General features: G+C 42.6%; 1 protein-coding gene across 2 annotated transcripts in view; it reads left to right on the plus strand.

The window, feature by feature from the left end:
- The first annotated feature begins 2499 nt into the window (after positions 1–2499).
- Positions 2500–18526, plus strand: part of focad (focadhesin) — a 63173-nt gene continuing 47146 nt past the window's right edge. For both annotated transcript variants that reach the window (XM_035753029.2, XM_035753031.2), the window contains exons 1-5: positions 2500–2565; positions 5132–5203; positions 5321–5395; positions 5638–5792; positions 8172–8270. In XM_035753029.2, the coding sequence (XP_035608922.2) occupies positions 5147–5203; positions 5321–5395; positions 5638–5792; positions 8172–8270 (386 nt within the window). In that variant the 5' untranslated portion in view covers positions 2500–2565; positions 5132–5146. The remainder of the gene's footprint in view (positions 2566–5131; positions 5204–5320; positions 5396–5637; positions 5793–8171; positions 8271–18526) is intronic.

Raw genomic sequence — 18526 nt, forward strand, 5'->3', positions numbered from 1 at the left:
ATCATAAAGAACTACAAATGCCATGATGATTTGGAAGAGACTGACGAATCGAGGCAAGAGTAAGAATCTCTGGATTAACTGTCTAATGTTCGCTACATTTAGTAACAAATAAATTGGCTACATTTCTTTAAACTGACCATTATTTTAATTGTCTTGTGCAAGTTTTAAATTGACACAATACTTGTTAGCAAAGGTGTTAGGGATTTGTAGGAGCTTGCAGGGATTTGTAATCAAAGGAGCTTGCAGGGATTTGTAGTCTTGCAATGATGTTTATTTTGATGCTCATTCGCGTTTTAGAGTCAGAGTAAATATAGCCAAATATATAGATAAATGTCACCTTGTCTGAGAGAGATTTACATGGTTATCAAAACATCACGCCAGGGTAAGCCTACAAGAAACATAACCCTTATTTTAAGTGTTTTTACTATGGGAAAAATGAATGTTGGAGAAACGATTGGAACCCTTTCCCTGTTTGACCGCTAGGTTTTATGGGTATTATGACACCTCCACTGTGGGGCTCTATAAATGAATTAATAAATAAACACCCTTGAGCGTTGCACACCTGGATTGTACAATATTTTACAATTATTATTTTTTAAATCCTTCAAGCTCTGCCAAGTTGATTGTTGATCATTGCTATACAGCCATTTTCAAACCTTGCCATAGATTTTCAAGCCGATTTAAGTCAAAACTGTAACTTGGCCACTCAGGAACATTCAATGTCTTCTTGGTAAGCAACACCAGTGTGATTTGGCCTTGTGATTTGTGGTCATTTCCTTAGTAGGTGATGTCAGAGGTCAGCATGTGGGAGCTCAGGATGATAGATGCGTTTCCACTAGTAATTACCAGTTGGAGGGGCGGTAAAGTGGATTGTTCCCAGTGGTATGTGGTAAATTACCCCTTCCCCCTTGGTTACGAATGTAGCTTATGGGTTGAATGTACCCTCCCCCTGCGAAATTTGAAAGATGCGCACCTGCGAAATCTTGATTTGTCCAAATAACCAGTGACAAAAAAGCAATGCACCGGAACTATTCCTGCTCATTAGCTATCGGTGCCAATAGTTTCAAGGAATATCTACTAATCTGACAGCTCATAATATCGGTAGAATGGAGGCAAGCACAAAAAGATGACCTATTGCAGAGGTGGTGATGCATGCAGTGCCAAACCAAAGCGCCATGACAGGATGGATTAGAATCGATTCCTCATCGGTCCGTTAAAACAGGAAGTCCAGAGAAATACCTAACCAAGCCAGTTTTGGCCATAGTCACTTACACAATAGACCAATCCAAATCACATCAAGTAAAATTAAATATTTGTATTGCACACAGACTGTTTCCTGAAGAAACACTATAGCCTTGATCACACCGATAGCATCATTGCGCAAAATAGTACACAGCATCATCTGGATATGTGTGCAACAAAAGTTCAACATTCACCTTCTGCTACCATTTCTGTCAAACCGTCAACGCATACAGTCAACGCATATGTTCAATAAATCCAACGTATGCACCACACAGAAAGTACTGCAACTGCCTCTGCAACACAATTCTGCAATGCAAACCCAGGGTTCCATTGGAAATTAATGTACTTCTGGTGTACCAAAATGCAATGACGCTGTCGGTGTGATCGAGCAAGCAAGCAAACCTGGGATGACAGTGGCTATGATTCAATTTAATTTTGGTATTATATCGTGTCCTTGACATTTAATGTAACACTAAGACCAATTATCACTGGTTCCACCTGTTGAGCCTACATACTCATCAACACCATCATGTCTGTGAGGACTGGTTTCGGCCATGCCACTCATCAAATCAAAGTTTATTGGTCGTGTACACAGTTTAGCAGATGGTATAGTGGGTGCAGAAAAATGTTCATGTTACTTGCTCCCAACAATGCAGTAAAATGTCAAACAAGTACACAAATAATAATAATAATAATAATTTCAAAAAAAGAACACAATAAATCCAGCACATTCACAGAGAAATTTCACTTGAGGTGTCAGAAACTCAAGGCAATCATCCTACGTTGTTCAAGGTCACAGCACAGTTAATTAAATAGAATAGAAACATTTCTTCACACTTTACCATTTCCTGGAAAACGATGTCCCAGTCTTATCAACGATGTTATTTGAAAAACGATTTCCTTTTATTAATGGTATACAGCAATTTACAGCTAAAAGACAATCTCAGTTATGATCTTGCATGCTGAAATGAAGGAAACAACCATAAAAAAACGTGCTAGTAAAATGTTGATCTAACATTACAGTAGGTTTCTTTTGGCAATTTGGTGTTTTATAGGATGCACAAGACCTATGTCCAGTGATTCCTCCTCCTCCTCATTATCAGTAGGCTATTACCAGATTAATGCAAGTTGAAATATATGTATGCTATAATAATCAATTCAAGAAAAATATGATTATTATTTATAAAAATATTACATCATTCTTTATTCAAATAAGTTTGAATGACATGTACGTTATGGAATTATTCAATTGCGTTTTCCATACTTGTTTGACGCTTACTGCACACCGTACTCCCATGTGTTTTTGCCAGTTCTGGACCAGAGGTACAGTTTGAAGTGTATTGCAATTACAGTTATTGGTTGATCATTTTTAGTTAGAGAGTTTAGGTCTGTATTACGGTCTGTAATGTAAAGGTGTAGACGTTGTTTAAAAAAGTGCATGTTTTATGTGGAATAAGATTTCGCGCCCTGCAATCTAACGTTATTGGCTATTCAGTGCAGTGGCCAGTTTAGGAGCCTACGTTAGCTCACCAAATTCATTAAACTTTGCAAGCTAGCCAGGTATAATTTCAACAGACGTTCTGTTAGTTTGTATCTAACTTACTGCCAACTGTAACTGTGTGTTTTATTTGCAAGTTATCAAGCCCTCAAAATGATTAAACTGAAAGTGACTTAGATGTACAGTAAAGTTAGCCGTAGCTTGATATCTAGCTTGCTACTGAACCAGTATATTTGCATTAGACACCTCTAACGCCCAGAAAGCTCAGACTCAGACTCCCATTCACTTGCTCTGCAAGCGTTATAATGTAAAAATACGTTAATTAATCACCAAATATGCAGTTTCGCTGATCAACTATCTTCATTTACTCTCGTTTCGGCCGGTATGTACTACCAAAAATGTCTACATTAAGAAAAGGCTATTTGGCACTTCCAAATGTGTGTTGAGCTGTTGTGGGCTTCCGACCTGTTCGTGATGAATTTGAGTTTGAATTGGAGCTTTCTGGGCGTTAGAGACGTCTCTAATGCACAGATGCTGTTTTAGCTTGCTACAGTGCATTTGTTTAACATTTGCAAGCGTCAGGGAACTTGGACTTGCAACTCAGTTCCAGGAAACTCATCATGATGGTATCGATATGTCTTCTGTCTCCAGGTACACCAGCAGCTAGACAGCCAGGCTGTTGGTAGAGTTTATGGTAGTCCTACCAAATGTATCCCATTGCATTAACAATGTAAACATAATGTGCTATCTATTTTGCCTGCCTGCCTTAACCAGTGCTCTACATCGTTTTGGAGGGCAAGCAACAAGCCATAGTCAATTCTGCTATCCACAAGCATTAGGACTGTCACTTTCAAAGGCACAGGAATGAGCATTTCAAACCATGTCACATTGTTACACTAACAATGCCGAGCCAGCAGTACAGGCCTGTTTACATTGTTAGTGAACAAGTTAAAGGCAGTCTAGAAAACCCTGAATAGTTTAATTTACATGTTTCACTGACTATTGTCCCTCTTTGAGGTTGGAAAATGTGCCATGCAGCACAGTGAAATAGCATCTATTTTTTTTAAAGACTATATCTGGGTGTCAAACCTCAGCATAGTCAGACTAGAGCGAGTTGAATATGTTTGAACATAGTCATGCAAATCCATAAACAATTTTATGCCATCTTGCTTATGCCTAATTCAACAACAGCAACTTTGTTTTTACACTCTCAAAGAATATAATTGTTAGTTTATTCCCTCAATTGTCTTTTATACACATTTAATAACGCTGCACAACAATTTTGGCCACATTTCAATCCCTTCACAACACAATGTCATTTTATGGAACCAAGCACCTTGTCCATAGCCAGCATTGACAGGTGGATTTGATCCTTTAATCCTAGTCAGTCACGTCACAAAGGCCTACGATAAGTTTCAACCATAAACACCAACTTGTAGAAGACAGTTGTCAGAAGTCTACTTTTAGCATTGAATGTGAGAGCCTTACCTCGCTATACGTTTGGGCTGCAGTAGTGTGGCTGTTTCTGTGGATGCTGTATTAAGGTCGTTGAGAGTGAATGTTATAGCTGCGTCAGGGGCTGTGAATGGGCTGTTGCACACTGTTGGCCTGTCACTTATCAGCTCTATAATAGAGGGGGAACGGGTGGGGCTGGAGTGTGGTGGGGGGGGGGCTACATTGTCTCCCATATTCCCCCTCTGTTCAGAGTCTCACACACAGCACATACAGATCTCCCTGGCTATTAGCCAGCCAGGCAGCCAGGGCCCTGACAATAACCATCTGGTAGTCAGTCCACTTCTCTCTTTCTCTGCCTCATTGTCATTCTTTAATGGAACAACAACCTGAGATGGTCCAAGTTTCAATGTATTCAATGTAGCGACTAGCAAACTGCTCGGTGGCCAGTCATCTGTCTGTATTCGGGAAGGTGTTCTCGTGAATAATGCAATCAATTCATGCAAAATTATGTCAGTGGCCAATGCCACCTGTCAGAGCTTTAGTTCACACTGCGGGGGTCGTCTTTCAAAGGGATGCAGGTACCTGCTTGGGGGCTGTTCTTCAATGTAGGTACACAGTGCATTAGGCTAGTTGTAGCCTATATAACACAGCAGATGGCTGGAGTTTGGGGAATCACTCTGTCTTAGGGCAGTTCAGCTCGTTTCTCGTAGGTTGTCATGTCAGTCCGCTGGGAGCTAGGACTAAAAATGTAACGTAAAATGTTTCTTTGAAACATGGCCAGAAAGTTTGATTTTCCAGGTATCCTCTTCAATAACCTTAGTTTTGTTGTGTGCTTTTGTTTTCAACAAGGAGAGCTCCGTTCTATTTAAGTAAATATTCCAGTTCTGTGCTCTCAATCCTAAGAATAGTCTTCTGGTTTTTCTCCCTCACTCACAGGCATGACCAGAGAAGATGAGTGAGAATTTGAAAAAGAGATTTGACTTTCCCAGCCCGCTCATACAGGCCCAGGTAAAGTGCTGACTGAGAGATTGTCTCTGGATTGGGGATGCAATGGGGGGTCATACTGTTCAGGTTATTGTGAGCCAGGATCCAACTCTGTAGTAAGCCTGTTGTCTATGTCTGCAGACGGTGAGGAGTCTGGTTGCGGCTGTGCTGAAAGAGAAGGGCCAGAATGAGAGGATCTGCCAGTCCTCCACCCAGGTAGGTGTCTGGCTTTCAAATTTGTGTCTGAGTATCATGTTTGAGTGTGAAGCTGTGCCTCAGGCTGTGACATTTGTTTTTGACTGACCCACTGTGTTTTTGATTGATGCAATTTGTTTATGACCACATCATGTGTCTCTGATGTGTCTGACGCCCGGCTGTGGAGGCCCTGTAGGAGCAGTCCTATAGTGGCTGTGCCTCTGCCTCTCCTGTGTCTTTGACTGTGTCTGACTGTGTTGCAGGGCCCAGCAATGGAGGCCCTGTGGGAGCAGTGCTGCAGTGACTGTGCTGCTGTGCGCTCAGCCTGCTGTGACGCCGTGGTGCTCCTGGTAGAGCAGGCCCACGCCGACCTGCACTACATACTCAACAGCGTCCTCAACCTCCTGCCCTCCGCCAGGTATTACACACACACGCTTGTCCACACACAAACCAGGGTTTCTGTTAAAATAAATTTAGCGCCGGACATTTGACCGGAAACAATTTTTTATTTTACTGGACATCTGAGAAATTTACCGGACCCATATGCATTGGGCACGTGATCTGATTAGGGCGTCCACCCACGGTGCTCAGAATAACAGAAATCACATTTAGAGGATGGTTAACAGAACATGCAAGTCGAGGATGTAATGACTTGTGGTCCTTCTTGAATTCTGATGCGCTCTTTGAAGATGTTAGAAGAACTGTCCACATTTACTTTTCCTCAGCCAGCAAGACGAGTAACGAACAGCAAAATCACTAGCCTGTCAGTCTACTATTCCCCATTGTAGAAAGTTGACCTATTTTATAGTCAGCTTGTCAGAAAAAAAATTAAAATAAAGCAATGAGTTTGATGCAACAGATCATAATGTGTAGCTTAAAATGTTGAGCAGCTATTATTTCATCACATTATAACCGCAGCAATGCGCACAAGGCAGTAGGCTGCGCTCAAATGTTTGTTCCATAATGCATTTTACGGGGGAAACACTGTTGTCAAAGAGCACTGCACATGCGAGCGGTTTCATGTGACAGAGATGGAAATATCCATTAGAAAGAGGGGAGATCTAATAGGATTGTGCCTTTTGGCTACTGGACAACGAAAGAAAGTTTACATAAAATAATTTGCCTCCACTGATATTTTGGCAAGGTAAGACATGCCTCATAATATGTAGTATAACGTTCAGGTTTCAAACAGTTAAGCATATGTTTTCAAAATGCATACGGCCTCTCGCCCATTGCAAAGTGGTGTGTGATGCGCTGATGAAGCCTGCCGTCCGTTGCCTGTGCATGCAGTTCGAGAGCCTGTGGCAGCAGCACATATCCCACGGAAAGTATCTGTATGCTGTACGCGTGTGATAAATAAGATGCATAACGAATATCCTGTAGAGTCAGACTCATAAAAATGGTCTTCTACCGCTGTTCTTCTTCTACGACAGCCTCCCCGCGCTCTGTTGAGGTCTTAACAGAGCTTAGCCATACTGTCAGACGTGAGCCCCTCCCCTATCTCTCTGTGGTTGAACACTTATCAGGGCATCCTGTTACACGGTATTGTCACACCAAACTGTAGAGCAGTTGATCGTGCTATATTAAAAGTCATGGAACTCATTTCGATAGTAGTTCTGTAGCATTGAAAATACACTGCACTCCATGTATAGGCCTAGAGATCATATCTGTGCAGAATGATAACCATGGCCACTATCATTCACTGTATGACATTGAGTCTGTTATTTTTTAAATTCCCTTTTTTGTTGTTGTTGTTGTTAACCAAATTCATTCAGGTCTGTTACAATGGTAAACACATTGAATGATGGTGGTGTATTGGAATCTGAACGCTCTGCCCTGTTGGCATTGACTTGTTCATAACACCTTGGGCCCTCTGCTCTCACTGTAATAAGATGGTAACAAAGTAATTTCACTGAGGAGGGGACACGCTGTCTTTGCCACTCGCCAGGCTGCTGCTACTGCTGACTTTGAGCTATTGATCGTGCTGAGCTAATGGCCAGCGCAGCAGGAAATGGAACGCCAAACAGCTTGTGACCTTTCCCATCTCTGATATTATCGCATGTGCCATCTAATATCATTGTACAAGTGTACAGTGTACTTCTCTTACTGCAGTGGTAACCAACCGGTTGATCCCGATCAACTAGTCAATCTTCAAGGCATTCATAGTCTATCGCCAAACATTTCTGTAGAAAAGCCAATGATAAAGCCTTTGAGCTCCAGTCTTTTTTTATTAGTCTTTCACTGTTAGGTACGTGCACTTGATTCAGAAGCCCTACGCTGGATAGGCAAAGTGTTCTCATTTTGAACTATTTTATTTGTCTGAAGAAACAAACTCTGCCTACCCGGTGGACCAGGAGAGCTAAATCAAGTGCTCCTACTGCGCTGGCCAATCGGATAGCTTAAATCTCTGACTACAGCTTTCACAACCCCACAGCAAAGTTTGTCTAGTATGAAGGAAGTTAGAGGAAGTTTTGTGAGCCAATGCTAACTAGTGTTGGCGCAATGGCTGGAAGTATCTACTTCCAGTCATTGCGCTACTTCCAGTCATTGCGCTAATGATAGTTAGCATTGGCTCACGAAACTACCTCTAACTTCCTTCATATTGGACACAGACATAAAAATGTTATCCACAAGTTCATCTGACTCTGGGGATGTATATACAGGGCGTCATTGTCAAAATCCCGAAGTATCCCTGTAAGGTCCTCTGCACAGTATAGTCCTAAGTTATCTGGGTTTTCTGTAAACTGCTAGTTATACTCCTGGCCTTATTGATTTTTTTTCTGCTTCTTATGAACAGGAATGTGCAGGGGTTGATAAAAGTGATAGGAAGGCTTCTCCAGGTGCAAGCGGACCAGCGAGACAAAGGAACGCCCTTCACTTGTCCCTACTCCATCAGGTTAGTCCACTTCACTTGTCCTCGCTCCATCAGGTTATTCCACTTCACTTGTCCTCGCTCCATCAGGTTATTCCACTTCACTTGTTCACTTCGCTCCATCAGGTTATTCCACTTCACTTGTTCTCGCTCCATCAGGTTATTCCACTTCACTTGTGCTCGCTCCATCAGGTTATTCCACTTCACTTGTCCCCGCTCCATCAGGTTATTCCACTTCACTTGTCCCCGCTCCATCAGGTTATTCCACTTCACTTGTTCTCGCTCCATCAGGTTATTCCACTTCACTTGTTCTCGCTCCATCAGGTTATTCCACTTCACTTGTCCCCGCTCCATCAGGTTATTCCACTTCACTTGTCCCCACTCCATCAGGTTAGTCCACCTCATTTGTCCCCACTCCATCAGGTTAATCCACTTTTTCTTTTTCTTTCCCGTGGTATGACTTTGCGGGCCAAATAGGACCATACACACCGCTCTATTTCTCAACTTTACTGTGACCACATGAGGAAAGATGTCTTGGCTACTTTTGATTCATAACATCAAGTTAGGTTCTGAGTGTGAGACTATTGATTGGAGTGGAGTGCGGGTCTTTGAGTCCACATCACTTGTCACTACTCCTTCAGGTAATTCCATGCTTGCCATGGCGTATAGTGGCAGCCTTGGTAGTTTACTCCTGCAAATGTATCCTTAGTTATTTGTAAGTGTTTTCTATGTGCATTGTTTTATCAACTTTTAGCTGATCAAGTATTGAACACAGAACTAAAAATGTTACCAACAACGTTAAATTAGTTAACATACTTTTGGTCATGTAGTGTATGTGGACGGACACCTGCTCATCGAACGGCTAATTTCAAAATCATGGGCACCCCTTGCTGCTATAATATCCTCCACTCTTCTGGAAAGGCTTTCCACTAGATGTTGGAACATTGTTGCGGGGACTTGCTTCCATTCAGCCACAAGAGTATTACTGATGTAGGGCGATTAGGCCTGGCTCGCAGTCGGTGTTCCAATTAATCTTAAAGGTGTTCGATGAGGTTCCACACCGATCTCGACAAACCATTTCTGTATGGACCTCGCTTTATCCTCAGGGACATTGTCATGCTGAAACAGGAAAGTGCCTTTTCCAAACTGTTGCCACAAAGTTGCAAGCACAGAATCGTCTAGAATGTCATTGTATGCTGTAGCATTGAGATTTCCCTTCACTGAAACTAAGGGGCCTAGCCCGAACCACGAAAAACAGCCCCAGACCATTATTCCTCCCCCACCAAACCTTACAGTTGGCACTATGAATTGGGGCAGGTAACGTTCTCCTGGGATCCACCTAACCCAGAAGCGTGATTCACCACTCCAGAGAACGCTTTTCCACTGCTCCAGAGTCCAACGGCAACAAGCTTTACACCACTCCAGCCGACACTTGGCATTGCGCATGGTGATCTTAGGCTTGTGTGAAGCTGGTCGGCCATGAAAGTCAATTTCATGAAGCTCCTGGCGAACAGTTCTGGTGCTGATGTTGTTTCCAGAGGCAGTTAGAACTCGGTAGTGAGTGTTACAACTGAGGACAGACTTTCTTTTCACGCTTCAGCACTTGGTGGTCCCGTTCTTTGAGCTTGTGTGGCCTACCACTTCGTGGCTGAGCCATTGTTGCACGTAGATGTTTGCACTTCACAAATAACAGCACTTCCAGTTGACCGGGGTGGCTCTAGCAGGGCAGAAATTTGATGAACTAACTTGCTGGAAAGGTGGCATCCTATGACGGTGCCACGTTGGAAGTCAGTGAGGCCATTCCATTCTTCAGTTAGGCTATTTTACTGCCAATGTTTGTCTATGAAGATGCATGGCTGTGTGCTCATTTTATACACTTGTCAGCAAAGGGTGTGGCTGAAATGGATGAATCCACACATACTTTTGTATATACAGTGGGGCAAAAAAGTATTTAGTCAGCACCAATTGTTCAAGTTCTCCCACTTAAAAAGATGAGAGGCCTGTAATTTTCATCATAGGTACACTTCAAATATGACAGACACAATTAGGGGGAAAAAGTCCAGAAAATCACATTGTAGGATTTTTTATGAATTTATTTGCAAATTATGGTGGAAAACAAGTATAGTTGAAGTGTACCTATGATGAAAATTACAGGCCTCTCATCTTTTTAAGTGGGAGAACTTTCACAATTGGTGGCTGCTCTAAATATTTTTTTTGCCCCACTGTGTGTGTATATATATATATATATGACTACTTCTCCAATCAACTTGCTCGTTGTTTGAATTCAGTAACCAGCTCAGATCATCCTTGATCCTCATCTCTTTTTTTATCTCATCTCCCATCTACTGGACCAAAGGCTGGGCCAAAAGATACAGAAATGGAAGCAACTATCACTCACTACACCCAAGATTTTCTCAGAAATGTTTAACATATTAAAACAACCCTGTGCAGGGAGCTGAGCAACAGCCTTAATTAAGCAAGACGGGATCTTGCGGAAACAATGCAGATGACGGGGCGGTAGGAGACTAACTAACAAACTTAAGTCTGTTGTACTGCTCGGATTACGAGTGCACACATCATGCACAACTGGGGCTTTTAAAGTCACGGTCCATAAACAACACAGGTTTACTACTGAATGGTATCATCACTGATAGAGGTCTAGACATTCTCTTTCTCACTGAGACTTGGCATCAGCCCAATGAGTACATATCCCTCCACCAATTCCCTCCATCTGGCAACACCTACCTGGACTGTCCTTGCACATCCAGACAGGGTGGTGGATTGGCTGTAATCTGCAGGACTGACAGCACTGTGATTTTACTGCAGTACCAGCTGTCCTGTTTTGAATGAATGCCTTTCAAGATCAATGGCTCTGTATCAGTACTGTCTGTGTTAATTGGTTGGCCTCCCTAACTTTCCTGCTGAACTATCTGAGCTACTAACATCCCTGAGCCCAAGCTATGCTAGAGCTTGGTGATTTCAACATGCATGTCGTCTCCCCTGACTGCTGTCTCTCTACCGGCCTGGCGGATGTCCAGGACAACTTTGGACACCAACAGCACGTGGACTTTGCCATCCACAAGAAAGGCTATAAACTGGACCTAGTCTCCACAGGCGTGGATCTCGCCAAATTGGAAGGAATTGTGTCAGGGCTGTCCGACCATAAACTTAATCACCTTCACCCTAGCTATTCCTCTACTCATTCGGCCCAAGAAACGCTGCATTCAGTTTAGAAGTCTGAAAACTGTAAACACTGGCCAGCTTACTAAATCGATCTCTACCTGCCAGTTACTGACTCTGGCTTAATACAACACTGCCTTGGCCTCCATACTAGATGAAGTTGCTCCTTTGAAAACATTTTATGGTGTCTTTCTCCAAATCGCCTCCCTGGTACACTGAAGAGCTACGCTCTTTCAAAGCAACTGGCCGTCGTCTAGAACAACCGTATAAGAAAACTAGGCTAACTATATATGCGCAGATGTAAACTCAGCAAAAAAAAAGAAATGTCTTCACTGTCAAATGCGTTTATTTTCAGCAAACTTAATATGTGTGTATGAACATAATAAGATTCAACAACTGAGACAACCTGAACAAGTTCCACAGACGTGACTAACAGAAATGGAATAATGTGTCCCTGAACAAAGCGGGGGTCAAAATCAAAAGAAACAGTCAGTATCTGGTGTGGCCACCAGCTGCATTAAGTACTACTGTGCATATCCTGGACTGCACCAGATTTGCCAGTTCTTGCTGTGAGATGTTACCCCACTCTTCCACCAAGGCACCTGCAAGTTCCCGGACATTTCTGGGGGGAATGGCCCTAGCCCTCACCCTCCGATCCAACAGGTCCCAGATGTGCTCAATGGGATTGAGATCCGGGCTCTTCGCTGGCCATGGCAGAACACTAACATTCCTGTCTTGCAGGAAATCACGCACAGAACGAGCAGTATGGCTGGTGGCATTGTCATGCTGGAGGGTCATGTCAGGATGAGCCTGCAGGAAGGGTACCACTTGAGGGAGGAGGATTTCTTCCCTGTAACACACAGCGTTGAGATTGCCTGCAATGACAACAAGCTCAGTCCGATGATATTGTGACACACCGCCCCAGTCCATGACGGACCCTCCACCTCCAAATCGATCCCGCTCCAGAGTACAGGCCTCGGTGTAACGCTCATTCCTTCGCCGATAAATGCAAATCTGACCATCACCCCTGGTGTGACAAAACCGCGACTTGTCAGTGAAGAGCAATTTTTGCCAGTCCTGCCTGGTTTGTGCCCATAGGTGACGTTGTTGCCGGTGATGTCTGGTGAGGACATGCCTTACAACAGGCCTACAAGCCCTCAGTCCAGCCTCTCTTAGCCTATTGCGTACAGTCTGAGCACTAATGGAGGGATTGTGCGTTCCTGGTGTAACTAGGTCAGTTGTTGTTGCCATCCTGTATAGAGGTCGACGGAATATGATTTTTCAACGACCGATACCGATTTATTGGAGGACCAAAAAAAGCCGTTTTTAAAAATGTATTTGTAATAATGACAATTACAATACTGAATGAACACTTTATTCTTTAAGTGAAATACGGAACCGTTCCGTATTTTGTGTAAGGGGTGGCATCCATTAGTCTAAATATTCCTGTTCCATTGCACAACCTTCAATGTTATGTCATAATTATGTAAATTCTGGCAAATTAGGCAGCCCAAACTGTTGCATATACACTGACTCTGCGTGCAATGAACGCAAGAGAAGTGACACAATTTCATCTGGTTAATATTGCCTGCTAACCTGGATTTCTTTTAGCTAAATATGCAGGTTTAAAAATATATACTTCTATGTATTGATTTTAAGAAAGGCATTGATGTTCATGGTTAGGTACACATTAGAGCAACGATACGCACCGCATCGATTATATGCAACGCAGGACACGCTAGATAAACTAGTAATATTTTTTTTAATACAAATCGGTATCCAAATATACAGATTTCCGATTGTTATGAAAACTTGAAATCGGCCCTAATTAATCGGTCGAACTCTAATCCTGTACCTGTCGTGCAGGTGTGATGTTCGGACGTAGCGATCCTGTGCAGGTGTTACACGTGGTCTGCCACTGCGAGGATGATCAGCTGTCCGTCCTGTCTCCCTGTTGCGTTGTCTTAGGAGTCTCACAGTACGGACATTGCAATTTATTATATGGCTTTCTTTTGGTGTTTTCAGAGTCAGTAGAAAGGCCTCTTTAGTGTCCTATGTTTTCATAACTGTGACCTTAATTGCCTACCGTCTGTAAGCTGTTAGTGTCTTAACGACCCTTCCACAGGTGCATGTTCATTCATTGTTTATGGTTCATTGAACAAGCATGGGAAACAGTGTTTATACCCTTTACAATGAAGATCTGTGAAGTTATTTGGATTTTTACAAATTATCTTTGAAAGGCAGGGTTCTGAAAACGGGACGTTTCTTTTTTTTTTTTGCTGAGTTTATGAGCAATATCAGCAAGAATACCAACACACCATAAATGCAGCTCGTACATCCTACTATTCTCAACTGATCAGCAACAGCAGTAGTAAGTCCCGGGTGCTGTTCTCTACTGTGAGCAAGCTCCTCCAACTAGGGCTGTGGCGGTCATGAAATGTTGTCAGCCGGTGATTGTCAAGCAAATAACTGCCGGTCTCTCGGTAATTGACCGTTAATTAACATAAACACAATTAGCATCCCCTGGCTTCCACTCATAGACTACAAGCCACTGATGCAGACCTTTGGAACATCTACATTTTAAAACATCTAATAAATCCATTTAATATAGCCTACACGATTATTCATTTTTAGACTACATTTGCTTCATATCATCTTTCTTTGGATCTAGTTCAGAAGAACAGAACAGCATACTATGTGTTGTCCTTATGTTAGGCCATTGTCTGGCTATGGCTGTGGGCTACACTTGTTCATTTAGCAGGCCAGATTTGCTTAGAATTCCATGGCATTATTTTATATTATTTCATAGTATGAAGAATACAACTTGAACATACCTGAATAAAATAGAAAGGATATTTTCTCAATGATTTGAGGGAGTGTGCACATGCATCTATTCTGTGTTGAGCAGTTAACAAAGAAACAGGTACTCCTATTTGCTTCATTTATAGTTATTTACGCACCTGTAGTTGTGATACAAATGTTAGGCTATATGTTTTGATTTTTAATACGTTCTAAGGCTAACAACTAAAAACTAATAACTTTTTCTTACACTGTAGGTATGAGGCCTTTTGACACTTTCCACCTCAAACACTATGCGACTGTAAAATTATGATTTGAAAAAAGTTGCATGAAAAGCACGAGCTCTGCTTTGTTGTTTTTTTGCGCAGGCTGCACACACTTCATCAGTCTCTCATCAATTTGACAAGCACTATGATAAAGCCTCGAATTTCCCAGCGGCATCTCCTTTGTGTAACCGTAATGCCCCCTAAACAAATCCATGCCTTTCCGGCCAGTGGCCGTTGTGTCCTTGGGCTGAATATAATCATTATTTCTCCCGGCTGCGTGCTCCGAAGCACCTCTCATTCACATGTCTCTCTCAGATATCTCAATTCTTATCAGAATTGACACATCGGGGACGCAACAGCGCGTGTCCTTATCGAATTCCGAGGCGCATATTGAAGATATTGGAAGAAATGTCCACATTTACTTTTTGTCATCCAAAAAGATGAGTAGGCCTAACGAACAGCAAAAGCACTAGCCTATGTCAATCTACTATCTGCCATAGTACAAAAGTTGACCTATTCTGTGTGAGAAATAAATATTCCAAACATAGTCTGCGATGGATCCCAAATTAATACAATCACTAGCTTAATTATTATTTTTTTAAACAGTGAAGCTGATGCAACAGATGAACATTTGGATTAAAATGGAGATGAACTATTTGGCTTTCTTCAATATTATAAGCGCAGCAATGCGCACACGGCAGTAGGCTGTGAGTACGAATGTTCCAAAATGCAATCAATTAGCGGGAAAACACAATTCTCAAAAGTGACCACGAATCTGATTATGCATGCATTTTTATGGTGAAAATCATCTTCCCCGAACTTGAAACTCCCACAATGTGTGTGTGCCAGTTAGGCTCTACACCCATTGTAAAGCAAATGAATGAGCTTCATTTTAAGAAGTAATTTGGCCACTATACACATCTGGGATAAGCTACATGTGCAACTATATTTTGAAAAAGTCTGGGGGGGGAAGGCATGCGCAGTTTCTTGCATTACTGCATTCAAGCTGGTGATAGGATATTCACAAGTGATAGGGTAATATTGTCACCAATCAGACTATTCTTGATTTGATGTTGTCTTTACATGTACTAAATAATATATGTGTGAATTTGTTTTTGATTTAGAATGGACCATTGTCACGCTACTGTCTCAAAACATGGTCAGGGAAAAACATACATGTCATCTATGCACTTAAATAGTGAATGGATGACGTCTCCTTGTTTTTTTTTACAAAATCATGTATAAAGGTTCCTTTTCGACATTGCCTGCTCCAGAGAGTTCATGCTACTTAGAAAAACACTATATTGTAGGGCTTCCCTCATTCCCCTTTTCATGAAGGTGCTAGCAGCCACATGAGTGAGTGCAAGCTAGCTAGCTACCAACTGGAACATTTAAGCTAGCCAAAACCAACGACACAAACTAACAAACTATACAGTTACAAGTAGTGAGTGGAGTTACACATGGGCTATACTAAACAAGTTAAATGTCTTACCTGTGATAAAATGTTTTCCACACACATAGCTAGGTGTAGCCTACTTGGACAAAGTCCCCACATTTCACTCTCCCACACCGAATAGCCTGAAGCCTCTTCTCACAGGATTTTTGACCTGGTTACATGTACATTGAACAACACAGCAGCTTTTTGGGGATGTTCTTTTCTCTCATTCTGTGTAACCCAAAAGATATTTTACCATTGGGGGTGAATGGGAAAGAATGGTTGTTTCCCCCAAGTTGTGGTTGAGGGGAATTTCTTATTACGTGAATATCAACTCTGAGTATGTCTTAGGCTTTTGTACAGCAGTAGAAATGCTGTGATGATATCATAGTAATACGGGAGTACTTTGCCTTCTACTGCAATTATGGGGCTGTAGATCATGACTCGGCGTTCCAAATGCCACCCTATTCCTTAGTGCACCACTTTTAACCAGGGCTGGTCAAAAGTAGTGCGCTATAGGGTTTAATTTGGGAAGCATAGAATTATTTCCCTGTGGAGAAATGCTAGGAAGTTAGTATACCGACCCCTTCCATAGGATTGTCCTCTGGATGAGCCATCCTGCTGATAATGATTAATATCTCATTTGGGTAACATCAACCCATGCCAATGGGCTGTTAAGGCCCAGCTCTGATTTAATTTCATAGTGGATTGATGAATCATGTATCATGACACCTCAGCAGTCACCTAAGGTGTCAGGAATGAGGTGCATGAGTTGGGGGGGGGATCGCGTCAAAGTACAAAAGGGCCAATATCTACTGCTACTAGATGCTTCAATAGTGATCTGAGCAGCCGTATAGTAGGCTGCACCTTGAGCCAGCTAGCCAGCACACAACTCTCCAAGATGGACATGGCTATTCCGGTTTTGATAATGAATGGGTGTCAACCGATAGGGTTGTGGGTTCGCTTCCCATGGGGGACCAGTATGAAGTAAAGTATAAATATGTATGCACTCACTACTCTTAAGTTTCTCTAAATAACACCGTCTGCTAGATGGCAAAAATGTCATTGTAAAATGTACACAACTCTTAGCTACTGTATATCCAGGGCAGAAATGGATGCTTTTCTCAAAGCCTATAGAGAGAATCCTCCCCCTCCCCTGTCCTCGTTTTCCATACCCCAGTCTTTGATGTGAACCTCTGCCAAGATCCTGGGGCCCCCCGAAATCAGTTAGAGTGGTGGGTAAAAAGACACAGATGCAAGCTAGGCCTATCTTTTCTCTCTTTCTTTCTCCATCCCTGTTGTTTTCTCTCACCATATGTGTATCTCTTTTTCTATACCTCCCCCCTTTCTCTATATTTCCCTCCATTTTATTGTTACCTTTTCCCCCTCCTTTACATCTCTTCTCCGTCTCACTCCCTGTCATTCCCTGGTGAGAAGATGAATGTGCCTGGGGCAGCAGGGTGGATCCGCCGGGCCGACAGCCTCGCTCCGCCATTGGTGGATGCGCCTGGCTCTGCTGGGCGATTGTAAATGCTGCGGGATTAATGAAGAATGCCCACGAGGTGCCCATTGTTGACCGTCTGCCCGCCGCTGCCCCGCTCAATCTTCCACAGAGACACTAAGCCACTTAACCACCCAGCGGGACCAGAAGGAGGGGGTGTTCAGGAGGTCCGGTGCGAAAACGAGCGCCATTCTCCCAGGATCACGTCCTGTATCTGTCTTGTCTGTCCCCATAACCGTGTCGGTCCCACCCAACCAGACAGGCTTCAGTTCAGCTGCATTTCCAGGGCGTCCGACGATTTCCGATTCCGACTTGGTGTGGCACTAAAGCTTGTATACATTTCTCCCGGTGAGGCCCTGTCGTGTCTCCCTCACCCCAACCACCACCCCCACCTCCTTTTGTGTGATCTGAGTTCATCTGGGAGTCAGCGTAACCTGCACACATTGCCAGACTGGTGGGTTCTTAAAAGGACACTTCAAAGTTAATTGGGCAGTTAAAGTTAGAGTCCTTAATTATAACAGTAACAAAGTGTTCTACCCATCCCTGTTTTGTAAAAAAAAAAACTAAGAGCTGGAGCTGGAGAAATGTAACTGCTCTCAAATTCATAGACAAAGCTATGGATGCAAGGACTGACCATCCATTATATCAACATTGTAGTTTGAACCATGTTTTGAGGCTATACAGTGTTTGTTTACAAACTTTGGAGTAAAACAAAAGTATATTTTGGGTTCTGATAGGATACAACAGTTGAACTAAACTCATAAGACAAGTGTATTTTACGCTACTGCTACTCTCTGTTCATCATATATGCAGAGTCACTTTAACCATATCTACATGTACATACTACCTCAATCAGCCCGACCAACCGGTGCCAGTATCTAGCCCCGCTACTGTATGTAGCCCTGCTACTGTTATTTTTCACTATTTCTTTACTTACTTATTGTTCACCTTTTTTGCACTGTTGGTTAGAGCCTGTAAGTAAGCAGACTTGTTGTATTTGGCGCACGTGACAAACTTCGATTTGATTTATTCTTCAAGAATAAATGGGTATTTATCATTCATTTCTATTTTTCTTTTATATAGAAAATGCTGTATTTAA

This window comes from Oncorhynchus keta, chromosome 35, assembly GCF_023373465.1.
Source record: "Oncorhynchus keta strain PuntledgeMale-10-30-2019 chromosome 35, Oket_V2, whole genome shotgun sequence".
Taxonomy (NCBI): Eukaryota; Metazoa; Chordata; class Actinopteri; order Salmoniformes; family Salmonidae; genus Oncorhynchus; species Oncorhynchus keta.